Source organism: Oncorhynchus keta, chromosome 1 (genome assembly GCF_023373465.1).
Source record: "Oncorhynchus keta strain PuntledgeMale-10-30-2019 chromosome 1, Oket_V2, whole genome shotgun sequence".
In the NCBI taxonomy this organism is placed as follows: domain Eukaryota; kingdom Metazoa; phylum Chordata; class Actinopteri; order Salmoniformes; family Salmonidae; genus Oncorhynchus; species Oncorhynchus keta.
This window is the reverse complement of record NC_068421.1, coordinates 7,488,785-7,512,593: the sequence shown is the minus strand read 5'-3', so window position 1 is coordinate 7,512,593 and position 23,809 is coordinate 7,488,785. Positions and strand designations below refer to the sequence as shown.

At 44.8% G+C, this 23,809-nt stretch overlaps 1 protein-coding gene and 1 long non-coding RNA gene across 4 annotated transcripts in view; both read left to right on the top strand.

Annotated features, from left to right (window-relative positions):
• Nucleotides 1-10,158, top strand: part of LOC127911389 (collagen alpha-5(IV) chain-like) — a 37,259-nt gene extending 27,101 nt beyond the window's left edge. For all 3 annotated transcript variants that reach the window (XM_052477875.1, XM_052477929.1, XM_052477904.1), the window contains one exon: nt 8,849-10,158. In XM_052477875.1, coding sequence (XP_052333835.1) covers nt 8,849-9,528 — 680 coding nt within the window. In that variant the 3' untranslated portion in view covers nt 9,529-10,158. The remainder of the gene's footprint in view (nt 1-8,848) is intronic.
• A 4,101-nt stretch (nt 10,159-14,259) lies between these two features.
• The window catches only part of LOC127912539 (uncharacterized), a 54,919-nt gene continuing 45,369 nt past the window's right edge, over nt 14,260-23,809 (top strand). Inside the window, exon 1 of the long non-coding RNA XR_008083121.1 lies at nt 14,260-14,433. This is a non-coding gene — a long non-coding RNA (uncharacterized LOC127912539). The remainder of the gene's footprint in view (nt 14,434-23,809) is intronic.

Genomic DNA, 23,809 nt, shown 5'->3' with positions numbered 1-23,809 from the left:
TCTCCTCTCTGGTTGTCGTTTTGTACAGTTCTCCTCTCTGATTGTCGTTTTGTACAGTTCTCCTTCTCCTCTCTGATTGTCGTTTTGTACAGATCTCCTTCTCCTCTCTGGTTGTCGTTTTGTACAGTTCTCCTCTCTGGTTGTCGTTTTGTACAGTTCTCCTCTCTGATTGTCGTTTTGTACAGTTCTCCTTCTCCTCTCTGATTGTCGTTTTGTACAGTTCTCCTCTCTGATTGTTGTTTTGTACAGTTCTCCTCTCTGATTGTCGTTTTGTACAGTTCTCCTCTCTGATTGTCGTTTTGTACAGTTCTCCTTCTCCTCTCTGATTGTCGTTTTGTACAGTTCTCCTTCTCCTCTCTGGTTGTCGTTTTGTACAGTTCTCCTTCTCCTCTCTGGTTGTCGTTTTGTACAGTTCTCCTCTCTGATTGTCGTTTTGTACAGTTCTCCTTCTCCTCTCTGGTTGTCGTTTTGTACAGTTCTCCTTCTCCTCTCTGGTTGTCGTTTTGTACAGTTCTCCTCTCTGGTTGTTGTTTTGTACAGTTCTCCTCTCTGGTTGTTGTTTTGTACAGTTCTCCTCTCTGGTTGTCGTTTTGTACAGTTCTCCTCTCTGGTTGTCGTTTTGTACAGTTCTCCTTCTCCTCTCTGGTTGTCGTTTTGTACAGTTCTCCTCTCTGGTTGTCGTTTTGTACAGTTCTCCTCTCTGGTTGTTGTTTTGTACAGTTCTCCTCTCTGGTTGTCGTTTTGTACAGTTCTCCTCTCTGGTTGTCGTTTTGTACAGTTCTCCTTCTCCTCTCTGGTTGTCGTTTTGTACAGTTCTCCTTCTCCTCTCTGGTTGTCGTTTTGTACAGTTCTCCTCTCTGGTTGTTGTTTTGTACAGTTCTCCTCTCTGGTTGTTGTTTTGTACAGTTCTCCTTCTCCTCTCTGGTTGTCGTTTTGTACAGTTCCCCTTCTCCTCTCTGGTTGTCGTTTTGTACAGTTCTCCTTCTCCTCTCTGGTTGTCGTTTTGTACAGTTCTCCTCTCTGGTTGTTGTTTTGTACAGTTCTCCTCTCTGGTTGTTGTTTTGTACAGTTCTCCTCTCTGGTTGTCGTTTTGTACAGTTCTCCTCTCTGGTTGTCGTTTTGTACAGTTCTCCTCTCTGGTTGTCGTTTTGTACAGTTCTCCTTCTCCTCTCTGATTGTCGTTTTGTACAGTTCTCCTTCTCCTCTCTGATTGTCGTTTTGTACAGTTCTCCTTCTCCCCTCTGATTGTCGTTTTGTACAGTTCTCCTTCTCCTCTCTGATTGTCGTTTTGTACAGTTCTCCTTCTCCTCTCTGATTGTCGTTTTGTACAGTTCTCCTTCTCCTCTCTGGTTGTCGTTTTGTACAGTTCTCCTTCTCCTCTCTGATTGTCGTTTTGTACAGTTCTCCTTCTCCTCTCTGGTTGTCGTTTTGTACAGTTCTCCTCTCTGAATGTCGTTTTGTACAGTTCTCCTTCTCCTCTCTGGTTGTCGTTTTGTACAGTTCTCCTCTCTGAATGTCGTTTTGTACAGTTCTCCTTCTCCCCTCTGATTGTCGTTTTGTACAGTTCTCCTTCTCCTCTCTGGTTGTCATTTTGTACAGTTCTCCTTCTCCTCTCTGGTTGTCGTTTTGTACAGTTCTCCTTCTCCTCTCTGATTGTCGTTTTGTACAGTTCTCCTTCTCCTCTCTGATTGTCGTTTTGTACAGTTCTCCTTCTCCTCTCTGATTGTCGTTTTGTACAGTTCTCCTTCTCCTCTCTGATTGTCGTTTTGTACAGTTCTCCTTCTCCCCTCTGATTGTCGTTTTGTACAGTTCTCCTTCTCCTCTCTGATTGTCGTTTTGTACAGTTCTCCTTCTCCTCTCTGATTGTCGTTTTGTACAGTTCTCCTTCTCCTCTCTGATTGTCGTTTTGTACAGTTCTCCTTCTCCTCTCTGGTTGTCGTTTTGTACAGTTCTCCTCTCTGATTGTCGTTTTGTACAGTTCTCCTTCTCCTCTCTGGTTGTCGTTTTGTACAGTTCTCCTTCTCCTCTCTGGTTGTCGTTTTGTACAGTTCTCCTTCTCCTCTCTGATTGTCGTTTTGTACAGTTCTCCTTCTCCTCTCTGATTGTCGTTTTGTACAGTTCTCCTTCTCCTCTCTGATTGTCGTTTTGTACAGTTCTCCTTCTCCTCTCTGGTTGTCGTTTTGTACAGTTCTCCTTCTCCTCTCTGATTGTCGTTTTGTACAGTTCTCCTTCTCCTCTCTGGTTGTCGTTTTGTACAGTTCTCCTTCTCCTCTCTGATTGTCGTTTTGTACAGTTCTCCTTCTCCTCTCTGATTGTCGTTTTGTACAGTTCTCCTTCTCCCCTCTGATTGTCGTTTTGTACAGTTCTCCTTCTCCTCTCTGATTGTCGTTTTGTACAGTTCTCCTTCTCCTCTCTGATTGTCGTTTTGTACAGTTCTCCTTCTCCTCTCTGATTGTCGTTTTGTACAGTTCTCCTTCTCCTCTCTGATTGTCGTTTTGTACAGTTCTCCTTCTCCTCTCTGATTGTCGTTTTGTACAGTTCTCCTTCTCCTCTCTGATTGTCGTTTTGTACAGTTCTCCTTCTCCTCTCTGATTGTCGTTTTGTACAGTTCTCCTTCTCCTCTCTGATTGTCGTTTTGTACAGTTCTCCTTCTCCTCTCTGATTGTCGTTTTGTACAGTTCTCCTTCTCCCCTCTGATTGTCGTTTTGTACAGTTCTCCTTCTCCTCTCTGATTGTCGTTTTGTACAGTTCTCCTTCTCCTCTCTGATTGTCGTTTTGTACAGTTCTCCTTCTCCTCTCTGGTTGTCGTTTTGTACAGTTCTCCTTCTCCTCTCTGATTGTCGTTTTGTACAGTTCTCCTTCTCCTCTCTGGTTGTCGTTTTGTACAGTTCTCCTCTCTGAATGTCGTTTTGTACAGTTCTCCTTCTCCTCTCTGGTTGTCGTTTTGTACAGTTCTCCTCTCTGAATGTCGTTTTGTACAGTTCTCCTTCTCCCCTCTGATTGTCGTTTTGTACAGTTCTCCTTCTCCTCTCTGGTTGTCATTTTGTACAGTTCTCCTTCTCCTCTCTGGTTGTCGTTTTGTACAGTTCTCCTTCTCCTCTCTGATTGTCGTTTTGTACAGTTCTCCTTCTCCTCTCTGATTGTCGTTTTGTACAGTTCTCCTTCTCCTCTCTGATTGTCGTTTTGTACAGTTCTCCTTCTCCTCTCTGATTGTCGTTTTGTACAGTTCTCCTTCTCCCCTCTGATTGTCGTTTTGTACAGTTCTCCTTCTCCTCTCTGATTGTCGTTTTGTACAGTTCTCCTTCTCCTCTCTGATTGTCGTTTTGTACAGTTCTCCTTCTCCTCTCTGATTGTCGTTTTGTACAGTTCTCCTTCTCCTCTCTGATTGTCGTTTTGTACAGTTCTCCTTCTCTCTGGTTGTCGTTTTGTACAGTTCTCCTCTCTGATTGTCGTTTTGTACAGTTCTCCTTCTCCTCTCTGGTTGTCGTTTTGTACAGTTCTCCTTCTCCTCTCTGGTTGTCGTTTTGTACAGTTCTCCTTCTCCTCTCTGATTGTCGTTTTGTACAGTTCTCCTTCTCCTCTCTGATTGTCGTTTTGTACAGTTCTCCTTCTCTCTGATTGTCGTTTTGTACAGTTCTCCTTCTCCTCTCTGGTTGTCGTTTTGTACAGTTCTCCTCTCTGATTGTCGTTTTGTACAGTTCTCCTTCTCCTCTCTGGTTGTCGTTTTGTACAGTTCTCCTTCTCTCTGGTTGTCGTTTTGTACAGTTCTCCTTCTCCTCTCTGGTTGTCGTTTTGTACAGTTCTCTTTCTCCTCTCTGATTGTCGTTTTGTACAGTTCTCCTTCTCCTCTCTGGTTGTCGTTTTGTACAGTTCTCTTTCTCCTCTCTGGTTGTCGTTTTGTACAGTTCTCCTTCTCCTCTCTGGTTGTCGTTTTGTACAGTTCTCCTTCTCCTCTCTGATTGTCGTTTTGTACAGTTCTCCTTCTCCTCTCTGATTGTCGTTTTGTACAGTTCTCCTTCTCCCCTCTGATTGTCGTTTTGTACAGTTCTCCTTCTCCTCTCTGATTGTCGTTTTGTACAGTTCTCCTTCTCCTCTCTGATTGTCGTTTTGTACAGTTCTCTTTCTCCTCTCTGGTTGTCGTTTTGTACAGTTCTCCTTCTCCTCTCTGATTGTCGTTTTGTACAGTTCTCCTTCTCCCCTCTGATTGTCGTTTTGTACAGTTCTCCTTCTCCTCTCTGGTTGTCGTTTTGTACAGTTCTCCTTCTCCTCTCTGATTGTCGTTTTGTACAGTTCTCCTTCTCCTCTCTGGTTGTCATTTTGTACAGTTCTCCTTCTCCTCTCTGGTTGTTGTTTTGTACAGTTCTCTTTCTCCTCTCTGAATGTCGTTTTGTACAGTTCTCCTTCTCCTCTCTGATTGTCGTTTTGTACAGTTCTCCTTCTCCTCTCTGATTGTCGTTTTGTACAGTTCTCCTTCTCCTCTCTGATTGTCGTTTTGTACAGTTCTCCTTCTCCTCTCTGATTGTCGTTTTGTACAGTTCTCCTTCTCCTCTCTGATTGTCGTTTTGTACAGTTCTCCTTCTCCCCTCTGATTGTCGTTTTGTACAGTTCTCCTTCTCTCTGATTGTCGTTTTGTACAGTTCTCCTTCTCCTCTCTGATTGTCGTTTTGTACAGTTCTCCTTCTCCTCTCTGGTTGTCGTTTTGTACAGTTCTCCTTCTCCTCTCTGATTGTCGTTTTGTACAGTTCTCCTTCTCCTCTCTGGTTGTCGTTTTGTACAGTTCTCCTCTCTGAATGTCGTTTTGTACAGTTCTCCTTCTCCTCTCTGGTTGTCGTTTTGTACAGTTCTCCTCTCTGAATGTCGTTTTGTACAGTTCTCCTTCTCCCCTCTGATTGTCGTTTTGTACAGTTCTCCTTCTCCTCTCTGGTTGTCATTTTGTACAGTTCTCCTTCTCCTCTCTGGTTGTCGTTTTGTACAGTTCTCCTTCTCCTCTCTGATTGTCGTTTTGTACAGTTCTCCTTCTCCTCTCTGATTGTCGTTTTGTACAGTTCTCCTTCTCCTCTCTGATTGTCGTTTTGTACAGTTCTCCTTCTCCTCTCTGATTGTCGTTTTGTACAGTTCTCCTTCTCCCTCTGATTGTCGTTTTGTACAGTTCTCCTTCTCCTCTCTGATTGTCGTTTTGTACAGTTCTCCTTCTCCTCTCTGATTGTCGTTTTGTACAGTTCTCCTTCTCCTCTCTGATTGTCGTTTTGTACAGTTCTCCTTCTCCTCTCTGGTTGTCGTTTTGTACAGTTCTCCTCTCTGATTGTCGTTTTGTACAGTTCTCCTTCTCCTCTCTGGTTGTCGTTTTGTACAGTTCTCCTTCTCCTCTCTGGTTGTCGTTTTGTACAGTTCTCCTTCTCCTCTCTGATTGTCGTTTTGTACAGTTCTCCTTCTCCTCTCTGATTGTCGTTTTGTACAGTTCTCCTTCTCCTCTCTGATTGTCGTTTTGTACAGTTCTCCTTCTCCTCTCTGGTTGTCGTTTTGTACAGTTCTCCTTCTCCTCTCTGATTGTCGTTTTGTACAGTTCTCCTTCTCCTCTCTGATTGTCGTTTTGTACAGTTCTCCTTCTCCCCTCTGATTGTCGTTTTGTACAGTTCTCCTTCTCCTCTCTGGTTGTCGTTTTGTACAGTTCTCCTTCTCCTCTCTGGTTGTCGTTTTGTACAGTTCTCCTTCTCCTCTCTGATTGTCGTTTTGTACAGTTCTCCTTCTCCTCTCTGATTGTCGTTTTGTACAGTTCTCCTTCTCCCCTCTGATTGTCGTTTTGTACAGTTCTCCTTCTCCTCTCTGATTGTCGTTTTGTACAGTTCTCCTTCTCCTCTCTGATTGTCGTTTTGTACAGTTCTCCTTCTCCTCTCTGATTGTCGTTTTGTACAGTTCTCCTTCTCCTCTCTGATTGTCGTTTTGTACAGTTCTCTTTCTCCTCTCTGAATGTCGTTTTGTACAGTTCTCCTTCTCCTCTCTGATTGTCGTTTTGTACAGTTCTCCTTCTCCTCTCTGATTGTCGTTTTGTACAGTTCTCCTTCTCCTCTCTGATTGTCGTTTTGTACAGTTCTCCTTCTCCTCTCTGATTGTCGTTTTGTACAGTTCTCCTTCTCCCCTCTGATTGTCGTTTTGTACAGTTCTCCTTCTCCTCTCTGATTGTCGTTTTGTACAGTTCTCCTTCTCCTCTCTGATTGTCGTTTTGTACAGTTCTCCTTCTGCTCTCTGGTTGTCGTTTTGTACAGTTCTCCTTCTCCTCTCTGATTGTCGTTTTGTACAGTTCTCCTTCTCCTCTCTGGTTGTCGTTTTGTACAGTTCTCCTCTCTGAATGTCGTTTTGTACAGTTCTCCTTCTCCTCTCTGGTTGTCGTTTTGTACAGTTCTCCTCTCTGAATGTCGTTTTGTACAGTTCTCCTTCTCCCCTCTGATTGTCGTTTTGTACAGTTCTCCTTCTCCTCTCTGGTTGTCATTTTGTACAGTTCTCCTTCTCCTCTCTGGTTGTCGTTTTGTACAGTTCTCCTTCTCCTCTCTGATTGTCGTTTTGTACAGTTCTCCTTCTCCTCTCTGATTGTCGTTTTGGACAGTTCTCCTTCTCCTCTCTGATTGTCGTTTTGTACAGTTCTCCTTCTCCTCTCTGATTGTCGTTTTGTACAGTTCTCCTTCTCCCCTCTGATTGTCGTTTTGTACAGTTCTCCTTCTCCTCTCTGATTGTCGTTTTGTACAGTTCTCCTTCTCCTCTCTGATTGTCGTTTTGTACAGTTCTCCTTCTCCTCTCTGATTGTCGTTTTGTACAGTTCTCCTTCTCCTCTCTGATTGTCGTTTTGTACAGTTCTCCTTCTCCTCTCTGGTTGTCGTTTTGTACAGTTCTCCTCTCTGATTGTCGTTTTGTACAGTTCTCCTTCTCCTCTCTGGTTGTCGTTTTGTACAGTTCTCCTTCTCTCTGGTTGTCGTTTTGTACAGTTCTCCTTCTCCTCTCTGATTGTCGTTTTGTACAGTTCTCCTTCTCCTCTCTGATTGTCGTTTTGTACAGTTCTCCTTCTCTCTGATTGTCGTTTTGTACAGTTCTCCTTCTCCTCTCTGGTTGTCGTTTTGTACAGTTCTCCTTCTCCTCTCTGATTGTCGTTTTGTACAGTTCTCCTTCTCCTCTCTGATTGTCGTTTTGTACAGTTCTCCTTCTCCCCTCTGATTGTCGTTTTGTACAGTTCTCCTTCTCCTCTCTGGTTGTCGTTTTGTACAGTTCTCCTTCTCCTCTCTGGTTGTCGTTTTGTACAGTTCTCCTTCTCCTCTCTGATTGTCGTTTTGTACAGTTCTCCTTCTCCTCTCTGATTGTCGTTTTGTACAGTTCTCCTTCTCCCCTCTGATTGTGGTTTTGTACAGTTCTCCTTCTCCTCTCTGATTGTCGTTTTGTACAGTTCTCCTTCTCCTCTCTGATTGTCGTTTTGTACAGTTCTCCTTCTCCTCTCTGATTGTCGTTTTGTACAGTTCTCCTTCTCCCCTCTGATTGTCGTTTTGTACAGTTCTCCTTCTCCTCTCTGATTGTCGTTTTGTACAGTTCTCCTTCTCCTCTCTGATTGTCGTTTTGTACAGTTCTCCTTCTCCTCTCTGATTGTCGTTTTGTACAGTTCTCCTTCTCCTCTCTGGTTGTCGTTTTGTACAGTTCTCCTTCTCCTCTCTGGTTGTCGTTTTGTACAGTTCTCCTTCTCCCCTCTGGTTGTCGTTTTGTACAGTTCTCCTTCTCCTCTCTGATTGTCGTTTTGTACAGTTCTCCTTCTCCTCTCTGATTGTCGTTTTGTACAGTTCTCCTTCTCTCTGATTGTCGTTTTGTACAGTTCTCCTTCTCCTCTCTGGTTGTTGTTTTGTACAGTTCTCCTTCTCCTCTCTGATTGTCGTTTTGTACAGTTCTCCTTCTCCCCTCTGATTGTCGTTTTGTACAGTTCTCCTTCTCCTCTCTGGTTGTCGTTTTGTACAGTTCTCCTTCTCCTCTCTGGTTGTCGTTTTGTACAGTTCTCCTTCTCCTCTCTGATTGTCGTTTTGTACAGTTCTCCTTCTCCCCTCTGATTGTCGTTTTGTACAGTTCTCCTTCTCCTCTCTGATTGTCGTTTTGTACAGTTCTCCTTCTCCTCTCTGATTGTCGTTTTGTACAGTTCTCCTTCTCCTCTCTGATTGTCGTTTTGTACAGTTCTCCTTCTCCTCTCTGGTTGTCGTTTTGTACAGTTCTCCTTCTCCTCTCTGGTTGTCGTTTTGTACAGTTCTCCTTCTCCCCTCTGGTTGTCGTTTTGTACAGTTCTCCTTCTCCCCTCTGGTTGTCGTTTTGTACAGTTCTCCTTCTCCTCTCTGATTGTCGTTTTGTACAGTTCTCCTTCTCCTCTCTGATTGTCGTTTTGTACAGTTCTCCTTCTCCTCTCTGATTGTCGTTTTGTACAGTTCTCCTTCTCCTCTCTGATTGTCGTTTTGTACAGTTCTCCTTCTCCTCTCTGGTTGTCGTTTTGTACAGTTCTCTTTCTCCTCTCTGATTGTCGTTTTGTACAGTTCTCCTTCTCCTCTCTGGTTGTCGTTTTGTACAGTTCTCTTTCTCCTCTCTGGTTGTCGTTTTGTACAGTTCTCCTTCTCCTCTCTGGTTGTCGTTTTGTACAGTTCTCCTTCTCCTCTCTGATTGTCGTTTTGTACAGTTCTAATATATTTGTTATGAAAATGACAGGTCCAAACCAAAGGAATCACAACCTTAAACATGTTTTAAAGTTTGTTGTAATTTGTTGTATAAAATGGGTTTTGTGCTCCATGTTTTGACATGTTTCTAAACCATATGTTGCGTGTGTCTACTCTGTCTGCAGGTTTCCCTCATCCAGTAGTGGGTGGACCAGGGAGCACCAAAGATGACTCTGGATCTAAAGACGAGGCTGGAGGGAGTGATGGCCCCTCAGACACTCCAGACATCCAGCTGGGAGCTCCAGGCCCAGGCGGACCAGGGGCCTTGATAAGTCCTCCAGGCCCAGCAGTGTTACTGGGTACCAGGCCGGCCATGCTGCCCATGCAGCCTCGTCCGGGACTACCACCCCCTCACCTCCAGCCCCACTTCCCCCCTCACCTCCCTCCCCCCAACATGCCTCCAATGATGATGGGCCCCAGGGGCCCCAACCCTATGTTTCCCCCCAGGGGGCGCCCTCCAGGTGGGTTCAGGATGCCCATGGGCCACCAGTCCATGGAGGACTTTCCTCACGGACCCCCCAGACATCCCATCCAGCCTGGACCCCCCAGACATCCCTTCCAGCCTGGACCCCCCAGACATCCCTTCCAGCCCGGACCCCCCGGGGAAGAAGAAGGCAACTGGGAGGGCGGGAGACACTTCAGGGGCGAGAGGCCAGGGTTTGGGGGACGTGACAGGGACGGAGGGAGGTTTGGGGAGCGGGGGAGAGGGTTTCCTAGAGGAGGAGGAGGAGGAGGGGGAAATGGTCGGCCCATAGATGGGCCTGAGGGGAGCTTCATGAACCGACGGGATAGATTTGAATGGTGATGAGGCAGGGCCAGGAAGGTTCAGCCGTAGAGACTGGGGGGTAATCATCCAGGGTCCTGTTCAGCAGGGAGAAAACGTTTTGGAACAGAGTGAAACGGGAATGAACTACCTGAACTTGTCCAGTAAAAACCCAGAGTGTTTTTGTTTTGCTGAACAGATGTCTGACCTGGAGAACAACTTGGAGACACACGCAGGATCTCTGTTAGAACGACTTCTTAGTTCAGGACTAGGTTTAATCTGTGTCTGGGGAAACCTACCCTATCAGAATATCACAGTTTAAACCCAGTGGAAGTCTAATTTTGAAGTCTGTTCATGTGAAGACCTTTTGTCCTGCCCTTTTCAGCTGGTACGTTCTGACAGAAAACCACAGAGAGAAGAATACTGATTTGTATATATTGTATTTGTGCTGATGGCCAATATTCTGTTTTTTTTTGTTGTATATTTTGAGTGAATGTTTTGTTGTTTCTTCTCCAGGAAGTCTGTCATTAAGGGCAGTGAGGAGAAACACAGTTGACCTGAAAACACCATCATCCTTGTATTGATGGGGGGGGGGTGTTGAAAACATGAACATCTTTTGCTTCAGAATTTATCATTAGCAGTTTGTTTTTAGTAAACTATTTTTGTACAAATTTTAGTGTCTTTTTTTTGTTGTTTGTAAGTTCTTCATGAGAGTGTTTTAACTCACTCATACAAGGGACACTAGGCAGTTCCATTGTCTACCAGTAGGGGGTGCTGTATCACTTCTTTACATGGCATAGTAGATAGGGTCTGACTTGGGAAGCGTGCCAAATTCCACCCTATTCTGTATATAGTGCCCTACTTTGCACCAGGCAGTACGGTACGGACTAGGACCCTTGAGAAGTTGGGCAAGTCCCAAATGACTGAATCGAAACCACAAGAACTACGATGTACGTCGGAGAATGTACGTGTATATACAGGTCAGTATCCGGACGTTATTCAATGTCCAGGGGTCCTGGAGTGGTTGAGGTCGGTTTATACATTAAAAAATTGCTGCTATAACAGCCTCCACTCTTCTGGGAAGGCTTTCCACTAGATGTTGGAACATTGCTGCTATGACAGCCTCCACTCTTCTGGGAAGGCTTTCCACTAGATGTTGGAACATTGCTGCTATGACAGCCTCCACTCTTCTGGGAAGGCTTTCCACTAGATGTTGGAACATTGCTGCTATGACAGCCTCCACTCTTCTGGGAAGGCTTTCCACTAGATGTTGGATCATTGCCGCTATAACAGCCTCCATCTTCTGGGAAGGCTTTCCACTAGATGTTGGAACATTGCTGCTATAACAGCCTCCACTCTTCTGGGAAGGCTTTCCACTAGATGTTGGATCATTGCCGCTATAACAGCCTCCATCTTCTGGGAAGGCTTTCCACTAGATGTTGGAACATTGCTGCTATAACAGCCTCCACTCTTCTGGGAAGGCTTTCCACTAGATGTTGGAACATTGCCGTGGGGACTTGCTTCCATTCAGTCACAAGAGCATTAGTGAGGTCAGGCACTGATGTTGGGAGATTAGGCCTGGCTGGCGGTCGGCGTTCCAATTCATCCCAAATGTGTTCGGTGGGGTTGAGGTCAGGGCTCTGCAGACCAGTCAAGTTCTTCCACACCGATCTCAACAAACCCTTCCTGTATGGACCTCGCTTTGTGCACGGGGGCATTGTCATGCTGAAACAGGAAACCTGTTGCCACGAAGTTGGAAGCACAGAATCATCTAGAATGTCATTGTATGCTGTAGCGTTTAGATTTCCCTTCACTGGAACTAAGGGGCCTGAACCATGAAAAACAGCTCCACACCATTATTCCTCCTCCACCAAACTTCACATTTTGCGCTATGCATTATGGGCAGGTAGCGTTCTCCTGGTATCCGCCAAACCCAGATTCGTACATCGAACTGCTAGATGGTAAAGCGTGAATCATCACTCCAGAGAACGCGTTTCCACTGCTCCAGAGTCCAATGGCGGCGAGCTTTACACCGCTCCAACCAATGCCTGCCGTTGCGCATGGTGATCTTTCGTCTTGTGTGTCGCTGCTCGACCACGGAAACCCATTTCATGAAGTTCCCGACGAACAGTTCTGGTGCTGATGTTGCTTCCAGAGGCAGTTCTGAACAGATGATTTTTACGCGCTACGCAATTCAGCGCTCGGTGGTCCCGTTCTCTGAGGTTGCTCCTAGACGTTTCCACTTCACAATAACAGCGCTTACAGTTGACCGGGGCAGAAGTTTTACCAACTGACTTATCGGATAGGTCGCATCCTATGACGGTGCCACATTGAAAGTCCCTGAGCTCCTCAGTAAGGCCAGTCTACTTGCAATGTTTGTCTATGGAGAATGCATGGCTGTGTGCTCAATTTTATAACACCTGTCAGCAATGGGTGTGGCTGAAATAGCTGAATCCACTAATTTGAAGGGGTGTCCACATACTGCTCTATATAAAGTGTATTTTAGAGTGAGCATATGTCAGAATCCACTATATAAATATGTAGTGTGTATCGGCAGTATAGAGTTTGTATGGAAAATGATATGTACAGTAGTAGGTGTATTAGCATTAGCTATGTGGAGAATACAGTGTATACTGTACATATGTAACGGATGTGAAACGCTAGCTAGCTTAGTTAGCGGTGGTGCGCACTAAATAGTGTTTCAATCGGTGACTTCACTTGCTCTGAGACCTTGAAGTAGTGGTTCCCCCTTTGCTCTGCAAGGGCCGCGGCTTTTGTGGAGCGATGGGTAACGATGCTTCGTGGGGTGACTGTTGTTGATGTGTGCAGAGGGTCCCTGGTTCGCGCCCGGGTATTGGGCGAGGGGACGGTTTAAAGTTATACTGTTACACATACACAGTGAGTAAACAGCAGTATAGAAACAGAACAGGAGGTGACCAGCTTTCAATGACTATAAACATGGGGCATTAGTTTCAAGGTGCAAGGCAGAGAGTACCGTTTGTCTCTCGTTCCCGGCTTTGATGCGCCTGTACTGCCTCTGTCCACTAGATGGTAGCAGAGTGAACAGACTGTGGGGCCCATGACAAATGTCTTCAGCTACCTGAGATTATAGAGACGGTTGTTGAGCCTTCTTCTCCATGGTGGTGGTGAGACCACTTCAGGCCCCATGGGCACAACTTTTGTTTTAGAAGTGTGGGGGGAGGGTGATGACAATTATTTATATGTATGTATATATGTGTGTGTGTGTGTGTGTTGTGTGTGTGTGTGTGTGTGTGTGTGTGTGTGTGTGTGTGTGTGTGTGTATATATATATATAGTGTACTGCATAGGGCTCTGGTCTGAAGTAGTGCACTACATAGGGCTCTGGTCTGAAGTAGTGTACTACATAGGGCTCTGAAGTAGTGTACTACATAGGGAATAGAATAGGATGCCATTTGGGACTAAACCTGTTGTCTTATCCAGATGCCCTGTTGTCTTATCCAGATGCCCTGTTGTCTTATCCAGATGCCCTGTTGTCTTATCCAGATGCCCTGTTGTCTTATCCAGATGGCCTGTTGTCTTATCCAGATGGCCTGTTGTCTTATCCAGAGATGGCCTGTTGTCTTATCCAGATGGCCTGTTGTCTTATCCAGATGGCCTGTTGTCTTATCCAGATGGCCTGTTGTCTTATCCAGATGGCCTGTTGTCTTATCCAGATGGCCCGTTGTCTTATCCAGATGGCCCGTTGTCTTATCCAGAGATGGCCTGTTGTCTTATCCAGATGGTATCTATTTTGTACATCTGTTTATATTGTCTGACCACAACATAAATATTATTCACGCCCGGTTTGTTATGTTACATGTTAAGGGTGACTGCTTCTTTCCTCACGGCCAACGGGCTCTGTTCAGTTGACACGAGTGAGTCCAGTGCTACCGGCCGGCCACTTGACTCCACACAATACAATGTTGTCTGCTTCTCATGACCCCCCTTATAGCCTGAGAGTATTACTGGTGAAGACAACGTTTCGTATTGTGTCCTCTAACATTAGAAACCAACTGGACATAGTTTACTACCTTCTGAAGTTATAACCCCCTTTACCTTGGTCACTTCTCTGTGGTGATGGACATTTATTTTCTCCATTTATATTTCTAGAAATCGAGATTTTCTATCCACCGATTGGTCAAAAATAATTTGACTTTTTTCCCCCTCCTTTTTCTCCCGAATTTCAATCTTGTCATATCGTTGCAACTCCCCAATGGGCTCAGGGGAGAGGCGAAGGTCCTGCGTCCTCCGCAAACATGACCCGCCAAAACTGTGCTTCTTAACAACCTCTCGCTTAACCCGGAAGGCAGCTGCACCAATGTGTCAGAGGAAACACCATCCAACTGACTACCGAAGTCAGCCTGCAGGCGCCTGGTCCGCTAGAGCGCAATGAGCCAAGTAACCCGGGTCTGGAGTGGCGCTTTAGACCGCTGCGTCACTCAGGAGGCCCAATTTTACATGATTTTAAACTAACAGATTATCCAACACTGTGAGTGATTTGTTTATTAGTTGCTTGACTGTCTGAAGAATTGGTTGGATAACATTTAAAATAATTAAATGAAAACATATTCCTATAAAAAAAAATGTGTGTGTCAGTGATTGATTTGTATAGGTGTAGTCTCGGTGTATTTATTGATAATGCACAGTTTGCACAAACACACAGATGTAGAGGTGTCCCGGACTCCCGACTCCGATTGGCTCGAGCAAGAATTTAGTGTCACTCTCGTCATCCACTCGCGCGCAGTCTCCGCTGTCTAAGGGCCGCGCGCCCCGCCCTCACCTCGCGGCATGAAAACAACATGGTAGCGGAAACACGGAGCTTCTAGCGGAACAGACACAGTCTAGGGATGGCATGTTCTACACAGCGGGTCCAATTCACCGCACACACTGGACGACAACCACAATAATCACCTGAGAGTAATGACAGGTACGTTTTTTACGTTTTAATTTTGAATATAGTGTTTTTGTTGTTAGTTTTTCTTCTCATGTGAGGATCAATGAGCTTGATGTTTGACGCCTTGGTATAGTCCCCCCCCGGCTCCTAGAGACCGGTTTGAATTCCGGTGACCGCGTCAATAATAAGGCATGAGACTTTTCTCGTGTCGTATCTTGTGTACGGACAGGCTAAACGCACAGGTAAGCTGCCGGGTGTTTCTCATATAGCAGTGCTTTTAAGCTGACATTACTGCATGAGCCATGTCCACTTGTTTTGTATTCATAATGGATGGATGGATGCATGTGTCCATTGCCCTGCCACCACCACATGAATGGCATAGTTGCCTAGATAGCCTATAGATCAGTAGGCTACATTGGGCAACATTTCACTTCACAATGTTGTCGACTCTAGTCCCCCCCCCGTGGCTATTTTGAGAGGTAAACAGTGTCATGTCTGCGTCTTCATTACTGAGTGGAGGAGTTCACGGTGACACTGACAGACAGACAGCAGTAGACAGACATGCCTGCCTTGCTACAGGTGTTCTAATCAAACCTGACGGCAGTCTATTGATTAAACCAAATGCCCGCAGGACATTAAACATGCACAACCTGTAGAATAAGATCTGTAAACATGTGTATTGATTTGACAATGTGTTTGGAAACAAACTGTTGGACTCTGGTGGGTGCAATATATATGAGAGAGAGAGAGAGACATTGTCTCAGAATGACTTGGTGTGGTAGAATGAGGATGGGACAACAAGCATTTGATACACTGCTGATTTTGCAGGTTTTCCTACTTACAAAGCATGTAGAGGTCTGTACTTTTTATCATAGGTACACTTCAACTGTGAGAGACGGAATCTAAAACAAAAATCCAGAAAATCTCGTATGATTTTTAAGTAATTAATTTGTATTTTATTGCATGACAAAAGTATTTGATACATGAGAAAAGCAGAACTTAATATTTGGTACAGAAACCTTTGTTTGCAATTACAGAGATCATATGTGTACATCAACAATATTAATGAGAATAATGATACATTAAAGCAATAGTAGTAGACCAGTGTCAACCTGACTGAGAAGACACATGACCTGGTAGTAGACCAGTGTCAACCTGACTGAGAAGACACATGACCTGGTAGTAGACCAGTGTCAACCTGACTGAGAAGACACATGACCTGGTAGTAGACCAGTGTCAACCTGACTGAGAAGACACATGACCTGGTAGTAGACCAGTGTCAACCTGACTGAGAAGACACATGACCTGGTAGTAGACCAGTGTCAACCTGACTGAGGAGACACGTGACCTGGTAGTAGACCAGTGTCAACCTGACTGAGAAGACACATGACCTGGTAGTAGACCAGTGCCAACCTGACTGAGAAGACACATGACCTGGTAGTAGACCAGTGCCAACCTGACTGAGAAGACACATGACATGGTAGTAGACCAGTGTCAACCTGACTGAGAAGACACATGACCTGGTAGTAGACCAGTGTCAACCTGACTGAGAAGACACATGACCTGGTAGTAGACCAGTGTCAACCTGACTGAGAAGACACATGACCTGGTAGTAGACCAGTGTCAACCTGACTGAGGAGACACATGACCTGGTAGTAGACCAGTGTCAACCTGACTGAGGAGACACATGACCTGGTAGTAGACCAGTGTCAACCTGACTGAGAAGACACATGACCTGGTAGTAGACCAGTGTCAACCTGACTGAGAAGACACATGACCTGGTAGTAGACCAGTGTCAACCTGACTGAGAAGACACATGACATGGTAGTAGACCAGTGTCAACCTGACTGAGGAGACACGTGACCTGGTAGTAGACCAGTGTCAACCTTACTGAGGAGACACATGACCTGGTAGTAGACCAGTGTCAACCTTACTGAGAAGACACATGACATGGTATGAAAGACAAAACAAGATGGGAAATATTATTGGCACTTTTCCCAGGCTGTCCCTCAGGTTGTGGCAGGAGGACACACATTTGGCTGCCAAAACATTTATTTAGTCTTTCCACCCAATAAATATTAGATTTTTTTTCTTCATATTTTTATAGTTTCAAATTCTTTGTCCTGAATAATTTCAGGAAAGAAAGATTCTCTGGCTCACATGACTCTATTGGAACGGCCTCTTCTCTTGGTATTTACCATGAGGTCCCAAATGGTAGACTATTCTCTACAACAGTGTTGTCCCAACTCGGGTCCTCCAGTACCCCCCAACAGCCCAACTCGGGTCCTCCAGTACCCCCCCCCAACAGCCCAACTCGGGTCCTCCAGAATCCCCCCCACCCCCCCTCGAACAGCCCAACTCGGGTCCTCCAGTATCCCCCGCAACAGCCCAACTCGGGTCCTCCACTATCCCCGCCAACAGCCCAACTTGAGTCTTCGAGTATCCCCCCCCAACTCGGGTCCTCCAGTACGCCCCAACTCGGGTCCTCCAGTAACCCCAACAGCCCAACTCCGGTCCAACAGTACATATTGTTGTTGAGGCCCGAACAAGTACACCTGACTCTCTACTTGTCAACTAATCGTCAAGGGCTTGACAAGTTGAATCAGGTGTTTTTTTTGTTGTTGTCTGTAGCTTCAACAAAAATGTATGTTGTTAGGGGGGTACTCGAGGACCCATAGGGCGCTGGTCAAAAGTAGTGCACTATGTAGGGAATAGGGCGCTGGTCAAAAGTAGTGCACTATGTAGGGAATAGGGCGCTGGTCAAAAGTAGTGCACTATGTAGGGAATAGGGCGCTGGTCAAAAGTAGTGCACTATGTAGGGAATAGGGCGCTGGTCAAAAGTAGTGCACTATGTAGGGAATAGGGCGCTGGTCAAATGTAGTGCACTATGTAGGGAATAGGGTGCCATTCTGGTCAAAAGTAGTGCACTATGTAGGGAATAGGGTGCCATTCTGGTCAAAAGAAGTGCACTATGTAGGGAATAGGGAGCCATTCTGGTCAAAAGTAGTGCACTATGTAGGGAATAGGGAGCCATTCTGGTCAGAAGTAGTGCACTATGTAGGGAATAGGGAGCCGTTTGGTCCACGGCCCCTCTCTCCAGCGACAATCAGATGTAGACTAACTACTGGAGGCAGCTCAGGATCTTTCTTTTGAACCACACGCTGAAGAATGTCCACTGCAAGTCATCTGATCATTTGTTTTCCAGTAACACCTAAGGACTTGTCTGGTACACAAACTGAGCTTTTGTTTCGTTTTTTTCTTCTTCTTGTGTATAAAGCATGTACTACCCCAGACACAGATGATTGCTTGAAATGTGCATATTTTAGATCCTTAAAAAAAAAAAAGTGCTCTGTGTGAATAATTCATATTTTATCCCACATTCACATAACTGCTTGTTCATTTCATTTGCAAAGTGGAGAGTAGTAAATGCTGTTGTGTTATTGTTCTGTTTGTTCTGTTCTGTTTGTTCTGTTTGTTCTGTTTGTTCTGTTTGTTCTGCTTGTTCTGTTTGTTCTGCTTGTTCTGTTTGTTCTGTTTGTTCTGTTTGTTCTGTTTGTTCTGTTTGTTCGTTCTGTTTGTTCTGCTTGTTCTGTTTGTTCTGCTTGTTCTGTTTGTTCTGCTTGTTCTGTTTGTTCTGTTTGTTCTGCTTGTTTTGTTCTGTTTGTTCTGTTTGTTCTGCTTGTTCTGCTTGTTTGTTCTGTTTGTTCTGTTTGTTCTGCTTGTTTGTTCTGTTTGTTCTGCTTGTTTGTTCTGTTTGTTCTGCTTGTTTGTTCTGTTTGTTCTGCTTGTTTGTTCTGTTTGTTCTGTTTGTTCTGTTTGTTCTGTTTGTTCTGCTTGTTCTGTTTGTTCTGTTTGTTCTGTTTGTTCTGTTTGTTCTGCTTGTTCTGCTTGTTCTGTTTGTTCTGTTTGTTCTGTTCTGCTTGTTTGTTCTGCTTGTTCTGCTTGTTTGTTCTGTTTGTTCTGTTTGTTCTGTTTGTTCTGTTTGTTTGTTCTGCTTGTTTGTTCTGTTTGTTCTGCTTGTTTGTTCTGTTTGTTCTGCTTGTTCTGTTTGTTTGTTCTGTTTGTTCTGTTTGTTCTGTTTGTTCTGCTTGTTCTGCTTGTTTGTTCTGTTTGTTCTGTTTGTTCTGCTTGTTCTGCTTGTTCTGCTTGTTCTGTTTGTTCTGCTTGTTCTGCTTGTTCTGCTTGTTCTGTTTGTTCTGCTTGTTCTGCTTGTTCTGTTTGTTCTGCTTGTTCTGCTTGTTTGTTCTGTTTGTTCTGTTTGTTCTGCTTGTTCTGCTTGTTTGTTCTGTTTGTTCTGCTTGTTTGTTCTGTTTGTTTGTTCTGCTTGTTTGTTCTGTTTGTTCTGTTTGTTCTGTTTGTTCTGCTTGTTCTGCTTGTTTGTTCTGTTTGTTCTGCTTGTTTGTTCTGTTTGTTCTGCTTGTTTGTTCTGCTTGTTTGTTCTGTTTGTTCTGTTTGTTCTGTTTGTTCTGCTTGTTCTGTTTGTTCTGTTTGTTCTGTTTGTTCTGTTTGTTCTGCTTGTTCTGTTTGTTCTGTTCTGCTTGTTTGTTCTGCTTGTTCTGCTTGTTTGTTCTGTTTGTTCTGTTTGTTCTGCTTGTTCTGCTTGTTTGTTCTGTTTGTTCTGCTTGTTTGTTCTGTTTGTTCTGTTTGTTCTGCTTGTTTGTTCTGTTTGTTCTGTTTGTTCTGCTTGTTTGTTCTGTTTGTTCTGTTTGTTCTGCTTGTTTGTTCTGTTTGTTCTGTTTGTTCTGTTTGTTCTGTTTGTTCTGCTTGTTCTGTTTGTTCTGCTTGTTCTCTTGTTTGTTCTGTTTGTTCTGCTTGTTCTGCTTGTTTGTTCTGCTTGTTCTGCTTGTTTGTTCTGTTTGTTCTGTTTGTTCTGCTTGTTCTGTTTGTTCTGTTTGTTCTGCTTGTTTGTTCTGTTTGTTCTGTTTGTTCTGTTTGTTCTGCTTGTTCTGTTTGTTCTGTTTGTTCTGCTTGTTCTGCTTGTTCTGTTTGTTCTGCTTGTTCTGTTTGTTCTGCTTGTTCTGTTTGTTCTGCTTGTTCTGCTTGTTCTGTTTGTTCTGCTTGTTCTGTTTGTTCTGCTTGTTCTGTTTGTTCTGCTTGTTCTGTTTGTTCTGTTTGTTCTGCTTGTTTGTTCTGCTTGTTTGTTCTGCTTGTTTGTTCTGTTTGTTTGTTCTGCTTGTTCTGCTTGTTTGTTCTGCTTGTTCTGCTTGTTTGTTCTGCTTGTTCTGTTTGTTCTGTTTGTTCTGCTTGTTTGTTCTGCTTGTTTCTGTTTGTTCTGCTTGTTTCTGCTTGTTCTGTTTGTTCTGCTTGTTCTGTTTGTTCTGCTTGTTCTGTTTGTTCTGCTCCAGACAAACTTTTTTTTTTCTCCCCCTGGGTGTTTTGTTCTGCTGTAGACTAACTTTGTTCTGTCCAGCTGCAGCGTTGCTATGGGCCCTGGTCCTAAGTAGTTCACCAGAAAGCAATAGGGTTCAATTTGGACCGCGAAATGTTGTTGTGGCTCTTGTTTGTTCTGAACACCAGCCAAACTGAACAGGCCCTTCTCTGTAAGGCAGATTTAAATAAATAAATAATAATAATAATAAATACATTTACAAACGGAGTCTTATGAAATAATTTATAAAGCAAAAATAAGAACATATAATCGTTTTACATTTTAAATGCCAAACATTTAAAAAAGGCCAGCCCTCACTTGGATATAAGTTGCAATGTAAATGTCGAAGAGGATCTTTACGTAGCAGATGTTTGGGGACCATCCATTCCCTTGTGGAGGGACGTTTGGTATTGTAGTCACTGCAACGATGCATTCAGTAGGACTGAATTATAATTCCAAATCAATCCACTCCAACTCTGTTATTTCCATAATTATTCATCATTCAGACCCCATTGTAGTTATGACGTTAGCTAAGGAAGCTCCCCCTAAGGAAGCCCTGCTCTGCTAAGAAAGCCCTGCTAAGGAAGCCCTGCTCTGCTAAGAAAGCACCTGCTAAGAAAGCCCTGCGCTGCTAAGAAAGCCCTGCTAAGAAAGCCCTGCTAAGAAAGCCCTGCTCTGCTAAGAAAGCCCTGCTAAGAAAGACCTGCTAAGGAAGCCGTGCTCTGCTAAGAAAGCCCTGCTAAGAAAGCCCTTCTACAACACACCCTCTTTTTCCTTAAATTCTATACATATTTTTTTCAATAGCTGTTGAACGGAAGTACATGTGATTGGATGGGAGAAAATATCTTCATTATTATTATTATCTACGATCTTTTGGTGTTGTTTTATTTTTGAAGTTCATTCCATTGAACTTCATCATGACAATGACCCATAGGAGTTTGAAGAACAAGACAAAAGAGATCAGGGACCAAGTTAGATTGAACTGGTCTGTTATCCATAGTTCTCTCTCCCTACAGACTACAGTGTGCTGGAGAGATGTTTTCATGGAGGAGAGAAAGAGAGAGAGCGAGTTCTTCCCAGGTCTATGTCCCAAATGGCACCCTATTCCCTACATAGGGCACCCTATACCCTACATAGTGCACCCTATACCCTACATAGTGCACCCTATACCCTACATAGTGCACCCTATTCCCTACATAGTGCACCCTATTCCCTACATAGTGCACCCTATTCCCTACATAGTGCACCCTATTCCCTACATAGTGCACCCTATTCCCTACATAGTGCACCCTATTCCCTACATAGTGCACCCTATTCCCTACATAGTGCACCCTATTCCCTACATAGTGCACCCTATTCCCTACATAGTGCACCCTATTCCCTACATAGTGCACCCTATTCCCTACATAGTGCACCCTATTCCCTACATAGTGCACCCTATTCCCTACATAGTGCATTCCCCTATTCCCTACATAGTGCACCCTATTCCCTACATAGTGCACCCTATTCCCTACATAGTGCACCCTATTCCCTACATAGTGCACCCTATTCCCTACATAGTGCACCCTATTCCCTACATAGTGCACCCTATTCCCTACATAGTGCACCCTATTCCCTACATAGTGCACCCTATTCCTACATAGTGCACCCTATTCCCTACATAGTGCACCCTATTCCTACATAGTGCACCCTATTCCCTACATAGTGCACCCTATTCCTACATAGTGCACCCTATTCCCTACATAGTGCACCCTATTCCTACATAGTGCACCCTATTCCCTACATAGTGCACCCTATTCCCTACATAGTGCACCCTATTCCCTACATAGTGCACCCTATTCCCTACATAGTGCACCCTATTCCCTACATAGTGCACCCTATACCCTACATAGTGCACCCTATTCCCTACATAGTGCACCCTATTCCCTACATGGTGCACCCTATACCCTACATGGTGCACCCTATACCCTACATGGTGCACCCTATACTCTACATGGTGCACCCTATTCCCTACATGGTGCACCCTATTCCCTACATAGTGCACCCTATTCCCTACATAGTGCACCCTATACCCTACATAGTGCACCCTATACCCTACATAGTGCACCCTATTCCCTACATAGTGCACCCTATTCCCTACATAGTGCACCCTATTCCCTACATAGTGCACCCTATTCCCTACATAGTGCACCCTATTCCCTACATAGTGCACCCTATTCCCTACATAGTGCACCCTATTCCCTACATAGTGCACCCTATACCCTACATAGTGCACCCTATTCCCTACATAGTGCACCCTATTCCCTACATAGTGCACCCTATACCCTACATGGTGCACCCTATACCCTACATGGTGCACCCTATACCCTACATAGTGCACCCTATTCTCTACATAGTGCACCCTATTCCCTACATAGTGCACCCTATTCCCTACATAGTGCACCCTATTCCCTACATAGTGCACCCTATTCCCTACATAGTGCACCCTATTCCCTACATAGTGCACCCTATTCCCTACATAGTGCACCCTATTCCCTACATAGTGCACCCTATTCCCTACATAGTGCACCCTATTCCCTACATAGTGCACCCTATACCCTACATGGTGCACCCTATTATACTACTGTTAACCAGGGCCCATTGGGTGTGCTGTATAGGGGACTAATATAGTGCACTACTGTTAACCAGGGCCCATTGGGTGTGCTGTATAGGGGACTAATATAGTGCACTACTGTTAACCAGGGCCCATTGGGTGTGCTGTATAGGGGACTAATATAGTGCACTACTGTTAACCAGGGCCCATTGGGTGTGCTGTATAGGGGACTAATATAGTGCACTACTGTTAACCAGGGCCCATTGGTGTGCTGTATATGGGGACTAATATAGTGCACTACTGTTAACCAGGGCCCATTGGGTGTGCTGTATAGGGGACTAATATAGTGCACTACTGTTAACCAGGGCCCATTGGGTGTGCTTTATAGGGGACTAATATAGTGCACTACTGTTAACCAGGGCCCATTGCCCAATGGGTTGCTGTATAGGGGACTAATATAGTGCACTACTGTTAACCAGGGCCCATTGGGTGTGCTGTATAGGGGACTAATATAGTGCACTACTGTTAACCAGGGCCCATTGGGTGTGCTGTATAGGGGACTAATATAGTGCACTACTGTTAACCAGGGCCCATTGGGTGTGCTGTATAGGGGACTAATATAGTGCACTACTGTTAACCAGGGCCCATTGGGTGTGCTGTATAGGGGACTAATATAGTGCACTACTGTTAACCAGGGCCCATTGGGTGTGCTGTATAGGGGACTAATATAGTGCACTACTGTTAACCAGGGCCCATTGGGTGTGCTGTATAGGGGACTAATATAGTGCACTACTGTTAACCAGGGCCCATTGGGTGTGCTGTATAGGGGACTAATATAGTGCACTACTGTTAACCAGGGCCCATTGGGTGTGCTGTATAGGGGACTAATATAGTGCACTACTGTTAACCAGGGCCCATTGGGTGTGCTGTATAGGGGACTAATATAGTGCACTACTGTTAACCAGGGCCCATTGGGTGTGCTGTATAGGGGACTAATATAGTGCACTACTGTTATCCAGGGCCCATTGGGTGTGCTGTATAGGGGACTAATATAGTGCACTACTGTTAACCAGGGCCCATTGGGTGTGCTGTATAGGGGACTAATATAGTGCACTACTGTTAACCAGGGCCCATTGCCCAATGGGCTGCTGTATAGGGGACTAATATAGTGCACTACTGTTAACCAGGGCCCATTGGGTGTGCTGTATAGGGGACTAATATAGTGCACTACTGTTAACCAGGGCCCATTGGGTGTGCTGTATAGGGGACTAATATAGTGCACTACTGTTAACCAGGGCCCATTGGGTGTGCTGTATAGGGGACTAATATAGTGCACTACTGTTAACCAGGGCCCATTGGGTGTGCTGTATAGGGGACTAATATAGTGCACTACTGTTAACCAGGGCCCATTGGGTGTGCTGTATAGGGGACTAATATAGTGCACTACT